Source organism: Zeus faber, assembly GCF_960531495.2.
Source record: "Zeus faber genome assembly, chromosome: 21".
NCBI classification, from domain to species: domain Eukaryota; kingdom Metazoa; phylum Chordata; class Actinopteri; order Zeiformes; family Zeidae; genus Zeus; species Zeus faber.
Window position 1 is genome coordinate 3,932,842 of NC_137208.1, and position 20,986 is coordinate 3,953,827.

The 20,986-nt window shown below is 44.5% G+C and overlaps 1 protein-coding gene across 3 annotated transcripts in view; it reads right to left on the minus strand.

Annotated features, from left to right (window-relative positions):
• The window catches only part of LOC307246352 (pleckstrin homology domain-containing family A member 5-like), a 195,268-nt gene extending 193,474 nt beyond the window's left edge, over positions 1-1,794 (minus strand). For all 3 annotated transcript variants that reach the window (XM_080022264.1, XM_080022265.1, XM_080022263.1), the window contains exons 1-2: positions 1,591-1,794; positions 1,298-1,374 (exon numbers count right to left, since the gene is read on the minus strand). In XM_080022264.1, coding sequence (XP_079878390.1) covers positions 1,298-1,374; positions 1,591-1,682 — 169 coding nt within the window. In that variant the 5' untranslated portion in view covers positions 1,683-1,794. The remainder of the gene's footprint in view (positions 1-1,297; positions 1,375-1,590) is intronic.
• Positions 1,795-20,986: the final 19,192 nt, after the last annotated feature.

Here is a 20,986-nt window from a genome sequence, read left to right on the forward strand (position 1 = left end):
TAGGGTTGGAGGTGGAGGTGGCGGTGGCGGTGCTGGCTTGCCAGCCTGCCACCACCCGTCCGTCTAAATTTGGGATGATGGAGAGACCTCGCGCTGCGCTGTCGCGACCGGAGCCGATGCGTTTTGCGGTTCTGGTTCTGGTGGCGGTGTAGTGGCTCCGTCACAGCAGAGCACGGGCTTCTGCCCAAAACCCACAGGTTCAGTGGGTTATTATTATTATTATTATTATTATTAGTAGTAGTATTAGTAGTAGTAGTAGTACTAATAGTTCTTATAAATATAATTAGTATTAATACTGATAATACTAATAATTAGTACAAATAGTACTATTATTAGTAGTAATAGTAGTACTAGTACTACTATTATGATTACTATTACGAGTATTATTACAATTATTATTACTAGTACTATTATTATTAACTTCTCAGAGAAGGACATTTTGTTTTTTAATCGTTTGTTTTTTATTTGTTTTTTAAGAGCATCGGTGTGTGTGTGTGTGTGTGTGTGTGTGTGTGTGTGTGTGTGTGTGTGTGTGTGTGTGTGCGTGCGTCGATCAGAGCTGTGCTCGCTGAATGGAGATGTTCAGCGTGAGAGCAAATAAATGAAGGAGTGAGTGAGTGAATGAGTGAGTGAGTGAGTGAGTGAGTGAGTGAGTGAGTGAGTGAGTGAGTGAATGAGTGAATGAGGGAATGAGGGAATGAGTGAGTGGGTGAGTGAGTGAGTGAATGAGGGAATGAGTGAGTGAGTGAGTGAGTGAGTGAGTGAGTGAGTGAGGGAATGAGTGAATGAGGGAATGAGTGAGTGAGTGAGTGAATGAGGGAATGAGTGAGTGAGTGAGTGAGTGAATGAGTGAGTGAGTGAGTGAGTGAGTTGCGACGCATGGTTTCTTCCTGACGGTGCGTCCACCGACAGACGCACGGACGCGTCGTGACAGTCACGCATCAAATGACCCCACGCGCACCGATTAACGCGAGACTGGAGCGTGGCGGAAGTTGTTGTTGTTGCGCGCGCGTGCGTGCGTGTGCGTGCGTGCAAAGTAAGTTGTTCCGCAGATCAACACGTTCGAGCTCCGATCATCGATCATCGATCATCGATCATTTATCGGCGATCGGCGCGTGGACGTGCGCGCGCGCGCGTGCTGCCGGTCGCGCGCGGAGCAGGCTGTTGCTGCTGCGGAGGCGCGAGCGCGTTTCTTCTTCTTCTTCTTCTTCTTCTTCTTCTTCTTCTTCTTCTTCTGCTGCTGCTGCTGTAACCCGGGAGGACCGTCACCTGTAAACACGCTGCTTTTTCCCGTTACCTGGGGTCTTCCTGTGGCCCGTGGTGATGGCCTCTCCGGTACCGGGGTGCAGCCAGGTGGTACTTTTTGCCTCTTCGCTGTTGGCACAAGAAGGAACAGGGAGAGAGGGGAGAGAGGGGAGAGAGGGGAGAGAGAGGGGGGAGAGAGGGGAGAGGGAAAGGTGAAAACGGAGCGTAAAATCCCGGGGAAAAATGGAAGGAAAAAAAAACCAAAAAACCCGTGCGAAAAGTGGTTCCGCGGCAGTAGGAAGGAGGAGGAGGAGGGTGGTGGCGGTGTAGTAATCCGGTAGTTACTTGATGAAGAAGATGCGTCCGTCCCGGGTGACTCCGTAGCTCCAGGTGGAGGGCAGGCAGCAGAGCCAGTCCGGGCTGCGGTCCGCCGCCATGTCGCCGCGCACGCAGGCTGTGGAGGACTGGGGGGAGCCGCCGCCGCCGCCGCCGCCGCCGCCGCCGCCGCTGCTGCTGGGAGGCGGGGAGGCGGGGAGGCGGGGAGGCGGGGAGGCGGGGAGGCGGGGAGGCGGGGAGGCGGGGAGGCGCGGCCCCGCGGACGGGCAGGCAGCCGGCCGGGCGCGCGCACGGGAAACCCTGGCAACTGGGGTGACGCGCGCGCCCCGGACGCCCACAGGAAGCGCCGCGAGAGCGGGGGCGCGCGCGAGTGACGAGGGTGGATGGGGCGGGGCTGGGGCCATTATTATTATTATTATTATTATCATTATTATTATTATTATTATTATCATCAAAACATTATTAGAAACGTTATTGTTATTATTTGAAATATTATTATGATGATGACAAAAGATAAAGACAAGATCAGTATACTTGAATAATCCCAAAGGGAAATTCCAGAATGACGGCGGTAGTGATTGTTCTTATTCTTATTCTTTATATGAACATTATCAGAAACGTCACTGCTATTATAAACCTTATTGTTATTATTTGAAATAGTCATATTATTATTATTGTTGGAAATATTATTCGAAACGTTATTATTATTATTTGAAATAGTATTATTATTATTATTTTAAATATTATTATGATGATGATAAAGATTCCAGAAAATGATGAATGATGAAATTCCACAATGATGACGGTAGTGATTGTTTTTATTCTTATTCTTATTCTTATTATTTATATTAACATTATCAGAAACGTCACTGCTATTATAAACCTTATTGTTTTTATTTGAAATAGTTATATTATTAATATTGTTGGAAATATTATTAGAAACGTTATTATTATTAGAAACGTCATTCATCGTATTTTAAATAGTATTATTATTGGAAATATTACTATTATGATAATGATGATGATGATTATTATTATTATAATTATTATTATAATGAATAATAATAATAATAATTATAATTATAGAATCCAGAGTCGCCTCTTGCGGCCGCCTGCGCGAGCACCTCGTGTCGATTACGCACATTTTGGAATTTTTAGTATTTTTAGTATTTTTAGTATTTTTAGTATTTTCACAGTATATTGTGCGTAATCTCCGGGTGCGTTGCAATGACATTTCACTGCATTTATGTATGAAGGTATGTATATGTATGTGACAAATAAACCTCTTCCATCTTCAATCTTCAATCTTATTAGAACAGTACTATGAAATGAAACCTGTATTTATGTACCTGTAAGAATATATACATATGTACAGTTTCCTGCAAATTTTTGTAAAGTTGTTGTTTTTTTACTATGGCTCCCTTATACATAATGATATACACATTATTATTTATATAATTAGACATTTTAGAAAAGTCATTATTATTGAAAAACCTTGTTATAATTGTTATTATTATTATTATTATTATTTTTATTATTATTATTATTATTATTATTATTATTATTATTATTAATAATAATCTAATTATGATTAACTTATGCATACATGCACATTTTCCTGCGTTTACACTTAGAGATATTGTAATGTTGTTTTTTGGTTGCATTATAATGATAGAAACATTATTATAATTTGAAACCTTATTATTATCATCATTATATTTATTATGATTTGAAGCCATACTGTATGTATACAAGCACAATTTCCTGCGTTCACACTTAGAATTATTGATACAGGGGTGTACTGGGTTATTGTTTACTTTTAGGTTCATTATTTATTGTATATTGCCAAAATATATTAATATGTTTTTGTATACGGCAGTATTTTTGTATTTTTTTATTACTTTATTTCCAAGTTCATAGTTGTTCTAATGTGGGCTGCAGTAACAACATGGATAAACCTGTTATCTACAGTATCTATTATTTATTTATTTGTTTGTTTGTTTGTTTGTTTGTTTATTATTATTATTATTATTATTATTATTATTATTTGAATCAGCTTACCCAACTTGAAACCTTTTTTATGACTTACTGTTAAGCAAACGTTAACGAAACAATCAGTGTTTGTGTTCTCCATCTGGTGTTAAGATCTTATCGCATCATCTCAAGTCTCCACATGCAAACAATACACACACACACACACACACACACACACATTTTATACAAACTACTATGCACACACATAAAATCACACACAAACACACATTCATTAAGGTACACAACTACATGTAAACACATACTGTATTAACACATAAATGAACACACAACTGAACAGGGAATAACAACTAGAGCACACCACTTAGACGGTGTGTTTCCTCTTTCAAGGGAGCTTAGCGATGACCCACACACACACACACACACACAGAGGTCAGACGGTCTTACGGGGGTGGGGGTCTTCTCCACCCCCTAAAGACCAATAAGTCCTCGGCCTAATTCGTGAGCTGTTGCTCAACTTATTCTCTTCAGCCTTCTGGCCTGACGCCCTGCTTCAGGCTCTGAGAGACACACATACACACACACACACACATACACACACACACGTGCACAAATTTCCAAATTCAGTAATAAGATAAAGAAGTAAATGTAATCTTTTTGTTCTATTTTACATTGCACTTTAAAGTCTACACTCTCACAACAGTTGCAAAAATATATCGCTCTCGCTGATATTGAGAAAGGCCAGGCATTTCATAGCAAATTTATTTCACTTTTCAAAGACACTGGAAAACCAGATACAACCATAAACAGTTGTTATGTGTGTGTGTGTGTGTGTGTGTGTGTGTGTGTGTGTGTGTGTGTGTGTGTGAGTGTGTGTGTGTGTGAGTGTGTGTGTGTGTGTGTGTGTGTGTGTGTGAGTGTGTGTGTGTGAGTGTGAGTGTGTGTGAGTGTGTGTGTGTGAGTGTGTGTGTGTGTGTGTGAGTGTGAGTGTGTGTGAGTGTGAGTGTGTGTGTGTGTGAGTGTGTGTGTGTGTGAGAGAGAGAGAGGAAGAGGGAGAGAGGAAGGAACAAAGGGAGAGAAAGTATATTGTATATTAGAAGAGACTGCTCCTCTAGGAGTATCTGTCCAACTTCATTGTAAAGAAGTAATCTTGCATGTACTGTGTGTGTGTGTGGTGGGGGGGGGGGGGGGTTACGGTTAGGATTAGGGTTAGGTTAGGGTTAGGATAGGGTAAGGGGGTTAGGGTTAGGGGGTAGATAAGGGGGTTAGGTTTAGGGGTTCGGTTTAGGATAAGGAGTTAGGGTTAGGGCTAGGGTTAGGGTGAGGGGGTTAGGATAAGGGTTAGGGTTAGGGTTAGGGGTCGAGTTAGGGTTAGGGTTAGGGTAGGGTTATGGGTTTAGGGTTAGGGATTAGGCTCAGGGTTAGGGGTTAGGGTTAGGGTTAGTTTAGTAAACGTTATCTCGATGACCACCCATTCTTCATCCGACAACTGGGCAGTAGGGGTTAGGGTTAGGGTTAGGGTTAGGGTTGGGTTTAGGTTAGGGTAAGGGTAAGGGGGTTGGGGTTAGGGGGTAGATAAGGGGGTTAGGTTTAGGGGTTAGGTTTAGGGTAAGGAGTTAGGGTTAGGGCTAGGGTTAGGGTGAGGGGGTTAGGATAAGGGTTAGGGTTAGGGTAAGGAGTTAGGGGTTGGGTTAGGGTTGGGGTTAGGGTAGGGTTATGGGTTTAGGGTTAGGGATTACGCTCAGGGTTAGGGGTTAGGGTTAGGGTTAATTTAGTAAATGTTATCTCGATGACCACCCCTTCTTCAGCCGACAACTGGGCAGTAGGGGTTAGGGTTAGGGTTAGGATTAGGGTAAGGGTTAGGGTAAGGGTTAGGGGTTAGGGTTAGGGTTAGTGGTTAAGGTTAGGGGTTATGGTTAGGGTTACGTTTAGGGTTAGGGTTAGTTTTAGGGTTAGGGTTAGGGTGAGGGGTTATGGTTAGGGTTGGATTTAGGTTTAGGGTTAGGGATAGGGTTAGGGTTAGGGTTAGGGTTAGGTTTAGGTTAGGGTTAGTTTTAGAGTTAGGGTGAGGGGTTATGGTTAGGGTTGGATTTAGGTTTAGGGTTAGGGATAGGGTTAGGGTTAGGGTTAGGTTTAGGTTAGGGTAAGGGGGTTGGGGTTAGGGGGTAGATAAGGGGGTTAGGTTTAGGGGTTAGGTTTAGGGTAAGGAGTTAGGGTTAGGGCTAGGGTTAGGGTGAGGGGGTTAGGTTAAGGGTTAGGGTTACGGTTAGGGGTCGGGTTAGGGTTAGGGTTAGGGTAGGGTTATGGGTTTAGGGTTAGGGATTAGGCTCAGGGTTAGGGGTTAGGGTTAGGGTTAAATTAGTAAACATTATCTCGATGACCACCCCTTCTTCAGCCGACAACTGGGCAGTAGGGGTTAGGGTTAGGGTTAGGGTTACGGGTTAGGGTTAGGGTTAGGGTAAGGGTTAGGGGTTAGGGTTAGGGTTAGGGTTTGGGTTAGGGGTAGGGATAGGGTTAGGGATTAGGGGTTTAGGCTTAGGGTTAGGGTTAGTGGTTAAGGTTAGGGGTAATGGTTAGGGTTACGTTTAGGGTTAGGGTTAGTTTTAGGGTTAGGGTTAGGGTGAGGGGTTATGGTTAGGGTTGGATTTAGGTTTAGGGTTAGGGATAGGGTTAGGGTTAGGGTTAGGGTTAGGTTTAGGTTAGGGTTAGTTTTAGGGTTAGGGTGAGGGGTTATGGTTAGGGTTGGATTTAGGTTTAGGGTTAGGGATAGGGTTAGCTCCCATCCAGACACAATAGCATCAGTGAGTTTAAACGCTGATGTTGGACGACAGGGCGTGGCTTGCAATTATCGTTGCAGTTCATCCCAAAGGTGTTGAAGCGGGTCCAGATCTGTGTTCTGCACCGACCACACAGGTTCTTCCACCAGCGTCACAAAACCATTTCTTGACGGACTTCACTTTGGGTCCTGCAGAAACAGAAAAGGTCCGTCCCCGAACCATTGCCACAAAATTGGCAGCGCCCGATTTTCCAGGATGTCACTGTTTTATGGTGTAGCTTCAGGATGCCCCTAAACTGGAATTAAGGGACCGGACCCAAAACCACGAATAACAGCCCCAGACTGTAATTCTTCCACCAGCAAACTTAACCGGTGGCACTCTGCGTTGAGGCAGGTAGTGTTGTCCTAGTATCCACCAATCAGACGGGAGATGGTGAATTGTAATCCATCGCTCCAGAAGATGCATTTCCACTGCACCAGAGTCCGTTGGCAGCGTGCTTTACACCACTCCAGCTGACGCTTGGCATTGGGCACGGTGAGCTCAGGCTTGTGTGCGGCAGCTCGGCTACAGAAACGCATTTCATAAAACTCACGACGAGCGTTTTTTGTGCTGACGTTGCTTCCAGAGGTCGTTTGGAACAAGAGTAGAGGAAAAAGAGTAAAGCAGTCACATTCAATATGAAATGTGCCAAATTCCTAGACCTTTTTCACCATGGACTTTGATTATTTTAAGTTTGTGAGTCAAAGATTCACTCTTTTGCCAAAATGACTATGAACAAATTGTTCGCGAGTTCTGCATCGCTAACTATTAGCAGACCATTAAATTACACAGTTCTATGTGTTTCTGGCATTGTAGTCGTTCAATGGATCATGGTATAATGCAGTGGGATTATTTCATTGTAAACAGTGTGCCATGGCAAAAATAAAGGGTTGGTGTGGTGTGGGGATGGTGTGGTTTGAGCAGCCACACCTGACCTGGATCTAGGTGATTGGGTCAGGGTGGCTGCAAACCTGTTGCCCGTTGGTTGGTCTAACAAGCGGCAGGTTAAAACCCCTCACACTCACTCAGGAGAGGAGCCCTGTCATGACATGTTCTATCTGCTCCTGGCTAATTCCACCGAGCCTCCTCTCTACAATAAACTGGTGTGTCTACAACCTCGTCTTCTGTGCCGGAGGGCCCTGAAAACATCACTTGGGTGGCGTGTGGTAGGCAGAACTGCCACAGTTGGGAAACACTGATCTAGTCAACAGTCACACACACACACACACACACACACACACACACACACACACACACACACACACACACACACACACTCACACGCACACACACACACACACACACACACACACACACACACACACACACATCAGCATACCGCACACCCGGATTAATCCGTGTTGACACATGCACCCACGCAAGCTCCAATGCACCAGACAACATGTCAACACGATACACACAAAAAAAAACACACACACACACACACACACACACACACACACACACACACACACTGTTTGATAATTCTGCCTGAGTAAACTGGGTCTGGTCCTCCTGAGTTTGTCTTCGGAGGCCTTCAAGATGGGACTGGAGGATTCCAACTGAAGCAACCGAGGCCCCCGGGGGCCTGCCTCTCCACCGCAGTAATCAGAGGACGTTAAACAGGGCCACTTAATGATTATTAAAGTGGCTGCTGCGCTGCCTGGCCAAGAGCTGTCCACCCCAATGGCCTGCCTTTAATAATATAACTATCAGGAGATAAGAGGAGGGGGAAAAACACTTTTAAATGAGGTTCGGAAGTCTTTCTTCTTTATTTGTTCATCTTTGTTAATCGTCAGTCATCATAATATGAACTCTCAAACTGATGTAAATTTTCTATGATCAAATGGTTGGGTACTTGGAAGAAAACAGAAAGATTTGGAGTTTTTTTTGTAATATATCTTTATTTGTGTCTTCGTATTAGCTTTCAAGTGGCTGATATTGCAGATATTGAATGGCTTCAATGGACTAACTTTTACAAGTGGCTGGTAACCCCCTGTCTGTGTGTGTGTGTGTGTGTGTGTGTGTGTGGTGTGGGTGTGGCTTCCCTTCCTCCCCATCCCCTCTCCCTGCTCCACCTGTACACCTGCATCTCCTCGGCTGCAGCATGTCGCCCCCGCCTCCTCATAGCCCCCGGCTCGATAGCTGTTGCAACCTCAGTGGTGGTGCATGTCCCAGGCCAACTTCATCTGTCCTGAAATCCTTGCGGCGGGGCCGTTTGGTGAACGCTAACTGGGTTTCGTGTCCCAGGATCATCTTGCTCCTACCTGCCATCCTACCTGCAAATCCTGCCATCCTGCCATCCTACCTGCCATCCTACCATCCTGCCATCGTAGCATCCTGCCATCCTGCCATCCTGCCATCCTCCTATCCTGCCATCCCGCATCCTGCCTGCCATCCTCCCATCTTACCTGCCATCCTACCTGCCATCCTACCATCCTGCCATCCTGCTATCCTACCAGCCATCCTGCCATACTACCTGCCATCCTACCTGCCATCCTAGCATCCTGCCACCCTAAGCTAGCTACACATCTCAGTTTCCCGTCTCTCCTCCTGCTGCAACCACCTCCCACCAACCACCAACCTCCCTCCCTTCTCCACCTTCATTCCAAGCCAGGACTCCCCAGCTGAAAAAAAAAGTTTGGGCCCTCCCATGTCCCTCCTGAGTCCGTAGCACCGCCCCCCGCCCCACCTGCGTTGCTGCGTTGCTGCGTTGCTGCGTTGCTGCGTTGCTGCGTTGCTGTGCTGCCTCCACCTCCCTCCACCAACCCTGCATCCACATGTCGGACTCTTTTATCCAACGGGGGGGTTGGGGGGTTGGAGCTCATCCCTCCTGTGTTTCCTCTGCAGCTCGCTGGGAGCCATGAGCAGTGGAGCCCAGACGCCCAAACTCCAACCACGCAAGATAACCATCATTATTAAAGCAAATCCAATGTCCAATGTCGTGTGTCAGAATAAAGTTTGCTGGCGACCCACAGTTTCCGTGCAATCATTATTCCTCAAAGGGATCAGAGCTGCGCAGCTGAAATAGGCGCGAGAGAGAGAGAGAGAGAGAGAGAAGCTGTGAGTCATTAGTGGTTTGATTCCCACACAGAGCGTTTCCACTGAGAACACTGCATCTATTGTGCCGGCGTCCTCCCGGAGAACCTTGCCGGAGGAGATCCCGTGTTCGCTGCAAGGAGTAAGAAACCCGGTTAGAAACCCCCGTTGTTTTGGTTTTAAAACCCTGACTTTCGGCTGAACCCGTCTGGAACAAGTGGCGCGGTCGGCGGCGTGGTCCCCTCGCCTCAGCGCCCGGCCGCAGGAAGGGTCTTCCACTTCCTGTTTATGCTCCTCTGATGGCATCGCTGCGTTGTGTCCGTGTGTCCATTAAACCGCCTCCACTACTGGGATTTGCCGAATTGCGAAAAAGAAAATTAACCAGGCGAAGCATGGCGAGCCATCCTGCTATTATTAAAAATGTCTGTAATAATAATAATAATAATAATAATAATAATAATAATAATAATAATAATAATAACAATAATAAAAATATCAATAATTATGATAATAATAATAATTATAATAATAACAAAACAATAATATTAATAGTAATAATAATAATAATAATAATAATAATAAAATAATAAAATAATATTAAAAAAATATAATAATAATAATAATAATAATAAGAAGAAGATGAAACAGGAACAAAAATGAACAGATTTTGAGGAAGTGGGGTTGAGGAGGAGCGATATGCGTGGGTCACGTCTCCTCTCGTTTCCCCCCCGCGTGCGAGCACTTCCCCCTTGGCTTCGCTAAACGCCTCCCTCGCTCCGACCGCATCCCCCCTCCGCCAGCCATCACACCGCCTGCCCTCCACCCGTCCCCCCCCCTCCTCCTCCCCCTCCTCCGCCTCCTCCGCCCTCCAGGCTCTTCTACACGCAGGCCTCTCGGCACGACGCCCTCCTGGTTCCTGTTGAGATTGGAGCAGATTGGAAGCAGGTCATCGTGAATAGAGCTTCCATATTCACTGGTTTAAACAGTGAAGGAGCCATGAGCTGAGGAGCCGAGTTTTACTCACAAAGATCTGACTTTCACCTCAGCTCCACATGTATAAAGGATGATATTCAAATACTGTATTTGTTCCGCAAGGGGCGAACGTTTTAACAAACACTATCTTGTTATTAGATAGATAAGTTAATAAGATATAAGATAAGATAAGATAACTTAATAAGATATAAGATAAGATAATATATAAGATAAGATAAGTTAATAAGATATAAAATAAGATAAGTTAATAAGATATAAGATAAGATAAGTTAATCAGATATAAGATAAGATAAGTTAAGATAATAAAATACAAGATAAGATATTATAAGATACCATAAGATAAGATCAAATGAGATGAGATAACATAACATAACATATGATAAGATATCATAAGCTGGGATAGGATAAGATAAGATAAAATAAGACTTTATTGATCCCTGGGAGAAATTCAGGAAGCAGTCGAGACATGAAGACAGAAATAGGTCAAAAGCCTGAGCTCACAAGATGAATACATAATTGTGTATTCCCTCCCTTAAAAGTCACAGACATGCTTAAATAAAATTATAATAATGTAAAAAAAATGGAAAAATAGTAGGTTCCTGTCCTTTTCACTGCTTGAGATGTGAACCATCGACGAAACATTACACGGATGCATCAAATACAACTCTTGATACCAAAATAAAATCATCCAACAAAACTCTATAATGATGTTAAAATAAACATATCATGCATTATGACTTTAGTCTCTTCTTCAAATAAATCATTAGCTTTATATCATATTTATATCGTATTTTATTTAAATGTATATACTGTATTGTATCATAAAATATAAAAATAAAAAAAATATTTAAAATGAATAGAATCTCGGTATATAAATGATAATAATAATAAAAAAAAAAATAATAATAATCTTCTTATTTTTATTTCGGCTGCTGCCGTAGTAGTAATAATAATAATAATAATAATAATAATAATAATAATAATAATAATAATAATGATAATAATAATAATAATAACAATAAAATATAATGAAAATAATAATAATTAAACAACATTAGAAATAAAATCAACAATAATAAAAATAAAATGAATAACAATTATACTTCTACTACCACTACTACTACCAATAATAATGAAAAATAATCTCTATCTCCTAAAAGATATGTGTGGCGGTGCTTAGTGCTGTAGCACTGTGGCAGCAAAAGGCTGCTGATGGACAGACTGTCATTCGTCTTAGCAGTGTGTGTGTGTGTGTGTGTGTGTGTGTGTGTGTGTGTGTGTGTGTGTGTGTGTGTGTGTGTGTGTGTGTGTGTGTGTATGTGTGTGTGTGTGTGTTCCCTTTTTCTGGATCACTGACCACGTTCTGCTCACTAAATCGTGTTATGTTTCTCCTTGGGTTTCGATGAAACTGCTACCACTACTCTTCCCCACTCTCTCTCTCTCTCTCTCTCTCTCCATTTCCCCTCTTTTTCTCTTTTTCTCTCCTTTTGACTTTAACAGTTGGATTTCCACAATTCACTGTTATTAAAGAGTGGGTGCTATTGTTTCGATTAAAAAACATACATATGTATATATATATATATACAGGTAAGTGTATAACAGGTACGTTCTAAGTGTTAACTTAACTCTAAGGCCTGTCATGCTCCTTTTGATGCAATTTATGCTCAGTTTCTTCACAGACAGTTGGTATCAATTCCGCTTCCTTTTAAAAGATTTGTGCTGGTCTTCCCAGCGGCGCTTGTTATTCTCAGTGTTCTTTCTCCAGCTGTGGGTGGAGTTATCGCCCACAGGATGTGGCACCACATGTTTTCTGAAATAGACAGCTGACAAAAAAAAATTCTGTCTTGTTGTATTTCGCAGTTTGTGTGTTGGTAGTTCCACCAGGGACCCAAATGTTTGTGCACAAGCACTGAGAAAGTGAGTTCTTCATAATAGGTCCCATTTAACGCTAAATACACTCTTTTCACCTTGTCAAACATTAAAGTTTAAGAAAAATCCCATATTTTATACTTTATTTAGCTGGCAATATAATTTAGGAAACAGCCATTCCATTTAAAGTGTAGTGTTATGCAAGTGCTCTTCGTCATGATGTCTCCACTGCTGGTGGTGGGGTCCGCCACGCGCAGCAGGAGGTGAAAGACCTCCTCCATGAGGTGGATTTGATAAAGCAGCTTAGCTCGCTGCAGTTTACTGTATATGTTCCACATTTTCAATATGATGACTTTTTCTTTATCTATCTATCTATCTATCTGTCTGTCTGTCCGTCCATCCGTCCGTCCGTCCGTCCGTCCGTCCGTCTTTCTCTGTCTATTGATCTGTCTGTCTGTCTGTCTGTCTGTCTGTCTGTCTGTCTGTCTGTCCGTCCATCCGTCCATCCGTCCATCCGTCCATCCCTCTTGGTATCCATCCATCCTCATCTTCTAAGTTCCTCTTTCAGTGGAAGCACCTTGTTTCCCATGGAACCTGGTGGGACTCAAAGCAGCGTGGAGAGCGTGAAAATGAACGCAGGGGACCAAATGAAGAGCAAAGCAATAAAACAAACGAAGAAAAGGTCTCGGCAACGTGCGTTACGGCAACCGAAGCAAATGAACGGAGGGTCTTTACCAAGCGACTCAGCACCAAATCTCAAAAAGAGTCAAACCTCACACCACTACGAACAGTCGTCATTTCCCACTTCTGACTGGAACCGATGAATGAATGAATGGTGATGGATTTGTGCAGCCTTGCAATTTGGATCTTGCAACACAAGCGCTTGTTTCCATTACGCTTTTTTTATTTTTTTATTTTTATTTAAGTGGAATTAGAAAAATGTTGATGATGCAACTCTCCTTTTGCAGGCTGTGGAGCCGCGTGACGCCTCGTGAGTCGCCTTACACATGACAAGCGCATCGTCGCTTACAAACCACGACGTGTGTTTTCACGCGATGCCATCTTCCATTTTCATCTTCACGAGTCTGAACGGGATTCCCTGTCCGTGCTCGGACGCTGAGTTTGTACGTTTGATTTTTGGGGCTGACAGAAATTCAAAGTCCAAAACACAGACTGAATTATACAAATATTTATAAATAACATTTATACTGAATTTTAAATACATTGTATAATTAGTGTTATCTTGGAGTAATTATATTATTAAGTTGTCGTATCATCGATTTTCCATTTTTTCAGCATACATGTGGTTGCATCGCTGAACATCTGAAGCGCTGGTTGTAGAAACTCAATTCTTGCATCCACAGATCCCTCATGCAGCGTCTATAACGCGGGGCGCCGCCCATTTTGATCATGGTTTTCTGCCATTTTGTATTTTGCCCAAAAAAAAACTTTTTTCCTAACTCCTCCTACAGATATGGGCTAATATTCATCAAACTTTGACCACAGCATGTCTGGACTGCCCGGAATACAATTTATTCAATGGACACCTGCTACGCACCGTAGTTTGGCCACAATTACTTTTCAAAGTTTACAGAAAATATATGGGCGGGGCCCATTTTACATACTCTGCCATAACTCATCAACGCATTGTGTCAGGCAAACATGGATAGAGAACGTGTTTCCACTGCTCCAGTCCGATGGGGGCGTGCTTTACACCACTCCAGCCGACACTTGGCCTTATGCATGGGGATCTTAGGCTGCCCGGCCAAACACACACGCACGCACACGCACTGAGTGCTGCAACCCAGGACAGATCTTTTTTTTTACGCGCAGCGCCTGGAAGTGCAGGTAATTCATTTTTTTTAAGTCTTACACAGAAGGTTTCAATGTTGTTCATTTCTGCAGCGACACAGAAGGTGCCCACACATGGGTTTTAAACTGGAAGTTGCGTTTGGCTTCATATCAGTTTATTTGGCCCCAAGCAGCGTTTGGAAAAAGCACTGAGCTCCGACCGCCAGCTGCCACGGACATGAGCGACGCTATCGTGGGTTATCGCCGCTTAATCCTGGCGAGGTTTCGGGGAAAACCCCCTGGTGGGCTCACCCATGCTGGGAAACGGAAAACAAGGAGGACATTTATATAACCATTTATATTTTGACTCGTAGAAGTTAAAGTTGGTTGTTTTCATTTTCGTTCCTTTATTTTTTTTTTTTAATGACAATTTTGCCAAATTGTCATTTTTTACTACGTCCTTGCAATTTAGACATAAAAAAATGGCAAGCTGTTGAGCTCCTCGTCCTCGCGGATGGCCAGCTGCACGTGATGGGGATGACACTCGTCCAGTGAGTCAGAAACTGGCATCTGGGAGGAAAAAAAAATTAAAAATAAAAATAAATTCACTGAGAATCAACCAAAAGAGGAAGACACACAAATGGTTATTTTAAAAAGCTCAGTTGGCAGAAAGAGTGCGGGGTGGAAGCATCGTTGCAAGGCCCATCGGGTGATGAGATCACAAAATCCACAAATCCTCCTCCCAGCACACTGTGATGACATCACAACCGCTGATGTCACGAGAGAGAGAGAGAGAGAGAGAGAGAGAGAGAGAGAGAGAGAGAGAGCGAGCGAGAGGGAGGGAGGGAGGCCGGGGGGGGGGTCTTTTTCCATGATCAGGGGCGCTGCCAGGGATTTGGGGGCCCCATGAACATATATCACATTGGGCCCCGCCACCACAGGCCACGCCAACACTGCTTAATTACCGCAAGCACACGCCTCCAGAACTCAATGCACCCGTTCTAAGCCTTAAATAACTTTAACTCTACCTTCACAGGCCTGGGACTGTCTTGTACCAACACTCGCTGTGGGATATTTACCGACTGGGAGCAGTGATCATAACACTGTGCAGACATGATGCAACGTTCTGCACACAGCGTACGGCAGAATCCACTGATGCAAGACTGATGCCCCCTCTATACAAACTGTGCTAAAGTCCATCTTTTACGTTCTGAATGTCATTTTAATGATACAATCCTTGCGTGGGAAATTCTCTCCACATTAACCAATAATGTCAAACATCATTTAAATTTACATTAACCTCTATAATTCAGATGAATTAAGGTTGTCATCTATAGCAGCACTTTTTTTCAATGATCTACACCCTTTGAAATGTTTTTTTTTTTCAGCCAAGCCCTGACCAGCGCAAAATACTTTCTTGGAAAACAAAAACCTTTAGAAAGAGGTGGAATACAGAGCGGCACCACCTGTGTGGGATTTATCAAACAACAACCTTGAAAACACTGAAAAAAACACTCCAATGCCACATGTCAAATGTCAAATATTTAATCATATATATACACCGGTGTATTTTTTAGTATTCCATCTTTCAGGCTGGGCTGGACTAGGAGACCGCGGGCACCGGCGAGCAGAGCGACAGGAAGTCACACTGTGGCCCCACGAGGCTCAAGCCGTTGGACGAATACATCGGCAACCGGCAATCGGCTGGGTCCGTCGGCGCTTTTTTGTTGGGGGCGATTTCTGTCCTTTTATTTTGCTGATTCAATGACCTGTAAAGTGCAACTCAAAGCGTGCACGAACAGGAACTGCGATGCACTCCACCCAGCTCCCCAGCCAAGTATACACACCAAAGAGAGAAAGACAATAAGCAGCTGGAAAAGTGGAAATGGAAACTTTCTCCTTTCTTTCCTTTTTTTGGAAGCCAGATTTGCGTTAGAGAGAGTGACCCCATTACGCATCTGCTAGTTTTGTTCCATGAGGAAACGGAGTAAAATAAAATAACCCAACTCTGAAATAGACATAACACACACTGTTCTGGCGCGCCGATGGAGCCCGGGGCTGGTACCGTAGGAGCGCAGGCTACCCTGCTCAGACGCGCTGTAGGCACCGTCCAAGGCAGCGATGGTCCTGGTGGCTCAACCAGATAAGCCATGTAGGCAATCCAGCCCGCCATGATCGCATCGCCGGCCCGCGCGGAGCAACCACTACATATGTCCTATTTATTTTACCAGGAAGTCCCATTGAGATCAAAAATCTCTTTTACAAGAGGGACCTGGCCAAAGTAGCAGACGTGAAAAATCACATTAAAATGCAACATACCGTATACAACTGATATATGAAATACAGAAATCCGCAATAAAATAGCAGAACGGCTACGCCTCCATCACCACATCTTTTATGATACCCTTGAATTCATCAATCGATATAGCTGATATAAATCAGATTTTGATAGATCTCTTTGCAGATTATTCCGTGCCCAAGGAGCACAGTAGGAAAATGCACCAGAGCCGTCAAAACCCGGGGCCCATCAAAAAGCAACAACTCGGAGGAGCGTTCACCCCATGGCGTGATGAAACGTAGAGATGCATGGTGCACACTGAGTCAAGGCTGGTACAATGGAGGCGGCTGCATGCGTACACAATATGTCACCGTAATCAATGACGGACAGAAAAGTGGCTTCCACAAGTTTTTTTTCTTGACACCGAAAGTAAAGCGAGATTTCTAAAATAAACGGCAATCTTCCCTTCGAGCTCCCTAACTAGATGAGCAATATGTACATGAAATAAAACGTTGTCGTCTTTCCTTGGACCAAAGTGCTTGTACGCGGGCATCCTTTCAATGGATTTACATTGGACGTGAAAATGCTAAAGGTTGTTAAACACAGCAGAGCAGTTTGTAACAGAGGCTCTCTGTTGTCTGGATGTTGACCCTTTGTCAAAAAACAGAAGAGAAAAAGAAACTTAGTTTGATTAGTACATTATAAATAAAACATTCTATTAATAATGACACATTACTAATTGAATATTGAAAGAAAATGACCTCATGTTCTCATATTTTTTAGGGCCCCTGTCAGTCGCAGGCCCTCCCTTCATCCTAAATCTCCCATATGGCGCCACTCAACACCAGTAATGTAGTAAAAATACCATACTACTTGTACCGGTAGAAAATACTCTTATACGCATAGTAGTAGAAATGCTCGAGATACTTGAATTGTATTTGCAGCTGCTCCCGTTTCATTTCCCGCCCATTCAAACAGCACAAATCTTTTCATCACTTCATCAAACGTCAAAAAGTTTATACATTAAAACAAATATTAACAGCGTTGCGCCGGAGTCACCCACCTTCATCGTTGTCGTCCTCCTTGTCTTCCTCACAGTTCTCGTCGCCACTGACCTCCTCCTCCTCCTGCGTGGACAACGCAGCGGGTTACAACACCCAATCCAGCAGAATAAGACGAGCTCTGGACATCGTTACAGCTGGATCGACAGTAAGAGTGTGGCCGCTCCGCCCGCCCCGCCGCGCCCCGCCCGAGCAGTGTTTCCGGGGCCCTTCCGACACAGAGACACAGGCAGAGATGTTGCAAACACAGTAGTTTACTGTAGAGAGTGGACGGCTGGAACAAGCCGGGAGCAGATGGACACACGTCATGACAGAGGCTCTGATGTGTGTGTGTGTGTGTGTGTGTGTGTGTGTGTGTGTGTGTGTGTGTGTGTGTGTGTGTGTGTGTGTGTGGGGATGCGGGATTTACCTGTTGCTCGTCGATTGCTCTAACAAGCAACAGGCGCGCAGCCACCCCGATCCCGGGCCCTATTACCTAGACCCTAGACAGGTGCAGCTGCTTAAACCACACCACCCGAACCTCACAAAGAGTTATCACACTTTTAACTGTCACTGCCCACCAGGTGTCAAGAGAGTTAAATTTAGTTCATTTTGGTCAAATCGAAGGATTCTCTCGGCCGAGACTCACCTCATCGTCTGTGCTTTCATTCTCCTCCTCCGTCATCCATTGTCCATCAGCCTCATCCTCTTCCTGAAATTCCTCATCCTGCTCTGCAGAATGTAACACACAGTGTGGGCTGGGCCTCGTCAAAGGAAGGAAGCTTATAGTGTTTTAAAGGACGAAGTGCAGGTCGTGTACCCGGTGAATGCATGTGTGGAGAAGTGATGAAACTATGTTTTCAATTTCAAGACTCCGGCCAACAGGGAACCTGAGACCGGCACTGGAGAAGCGAGTCTTGGCCTTAGCTCTGGCTTTGGCACCCTGTTCGCCTCCAGCAGACATGATTCCAAGCGGCTTCGAACAACTAAAAAAAGTAACTACAGCACTCTGCAGTGTTGTATCAAAGCCTTGCAGTAACGATCGGATTGGTCGCACCCTAACGCGGCAATTCCAAAGCAGCAGTTTGAGTTTGTCATCTAGTGATTTTACTTTTCCTTTATAGTCAGTTTATGCACCTCACAAAGGCAACATCGCCAAGGACATCACAAAAGGCAACATGTGCTCAGTGTTTGTGATGCAGTTCAACGTTAGAAGATGATGTTATCTATGCTCAGCAGATGGTGTCTCTCAAACAAGTGAACTGTATACAGAAATGCACTTCATATATCATTTATAGTTTACATTTTGCTGTACTTAAACGGAAGATAAAGCTTAATTAATTGGATTTGGCACAAATATCGAACACCCTTCTCTAAGGTGCCCCCCTGATGATATCTGGTCTCAAAGAGGTCTGGGTGAGTTGGGATCTTCAGCTGCCTCTCCAGGTCAACTGTAATCATCCAGTCCCGCACCTCTTCCTTCGCCAGCCTTCTCCTCTCCTTCCCATGAGCTGTGTCGTACCAGGCTGAGGTTGTGCTCCCAAGTCCAAGGCCTGACCTGTGCGACCCTTCCCACGAAGACTTTGTGGCGCAGCGCAGCCTTCCACTTCCTCCTGGTTCTCACAGAAATACTTGAGTTGCCTGTTTGGGGTCGCTTGACCCAGTGTACTGCAGGTTCTCTCGGGCTCGGGTCACCATGAACTCCTCCCGCACTGAGCTGAATGGGAGTTTGATTTTGCTGATACTCCTATACTGTGCGATGCTGTTTAGGCCGTGCGGCAGTGTGCTGACTTTCCGCTCTAAGCCTTCCACCGCTGAGACGGGGATCTCATCATTTATCAAGGGTCAGAGAATTATTAGGATTTTCTGGGGAGTCCAGACCTGTCCACAACTCTCAGCCAGCCCTCCAGATTGGTGGTGGTAGCTTTTATTGAGTCTGCGTCCTTCAGGTTGTGTTGAAGACCTTTCCAAGATTCTTGAGCGGGTTCTCTGTGATGGTCGGCATCTGTTGTTCTCCCACACTGAGGCAGAACTTGTCCCCCAGCTTCCCTGTGTCTTCCCTTTCATCAGAACCATGGATCGGGATTTTACTGGCTTGAAACTGATGCGTGCCCCCTTTCTCCAATCCCTGCAGGATCCAGGACAAAGATGTTGTCATCACCGTGAGGTTGTCCATATAGGCTCTGCTTGGCGGTTGCCTGGTTCCGGACTTGCTGAAGAGGGCCTTGGCACTAGGGCCTTGGCACAGAATGTCACTAGGCCAGAGGAGACACTCATACTGAAATTGCAGTAGTAGTCCAGGATTAGTTATTTCACCTCGGGGGGACATGGTGTCTCTCCATTGGCACCTCAACCAGCTTGTGGGGCATCGAGCCATAGGCGTTGGCAAGATCCAGCCACGGCACAGTCAGGTACCCTCTGCCCTCTCTCTCCTCCATGCTGAGCTGGGTCACCATCACCACCACCACCTGGGTCCTTTCTGCACAGCTGTGTTGATAGCTGTTACTCAACAGGAAGTCGGAGAGTCGCTTGGCTACAATGCTGAAGAAGGTCTTACCTTCAACACCGAGAAAGGAGATGATATGAAACTGGTCGATCTTCTCAGATCCCTCCTCCTTGGGTGTCCATACCCCTTCAGCGTGCCTCCGTGTCTGGGCAATCTTCCCCCTCCTCCAGGCAACCTTCGAGGCTTTCCAAAATTGGTGGAGTACCTTTGTGCAGGTCTTATCGACCTTGTAGGGAACCCAGCTTATCTGGTGCTGAGCTTGCCCTTGCCCTCTTCACAACCCCTTCCACTTTGCTCAGGCCCAGAGCTCCTTCAAGTTGAATGCTGTAGTTGGGCCTGGCCCGACCCCAGAAATTGATCTTTCGCAGGGTCAGCTTATTTGCGCTGGAGATCGTCTATGGCCTCTTTGGAACAGGTCAGGCGGCTTTCTGAAGCTATGGTTTGGGCTGCCAACCCTCCACACCTTGGATGCCGTCTCTCCAGCATATTTGAATTACGATACCGTCGTAGTAGCTGAAGTAGTTGGGCATTATCTTAACATCAGTGCAGTGTGTAAAAAAAAATCCTTGATGTGTACATAATTGATTTATGTGGCATTTTCTGTAGTTGATTCTTTTACCAATTGAGAAAATCCGCATTGACGCAGAACATTGTGGACCCAACCTGTATTAAATAAATATTTATTGAAACGCCTTTGATTATTTTTCCTTCAAAAACTGTATCCATGTAGTCTACCAAACACATCAGCTTTTGATGGAAAGCAGCAGATTTGTATGAAGGTGGTCTATACAGGAATGCTTTCAGAGATGCTACACTGAATATTAGGCATTCAACATTGACAAATGGTTATAGAATTATATGAATTTCTAGATCAATTGTGGAGTAAACTACAACAACACCATGCTGAATCTATTTCAGTTCAGTAAACAGGCTAATTGTCATCGTATGAAACACATCTTGTTTTGCTGTGAAAGAAGGATCCTCAAAGAGGAAGGTATTCTGGCAAATGCTCTGTTGTTAACTACTTTTCTGTTACACAAATCATATCTGATTCCATAAGCTGTGAATCATATTTAATGTC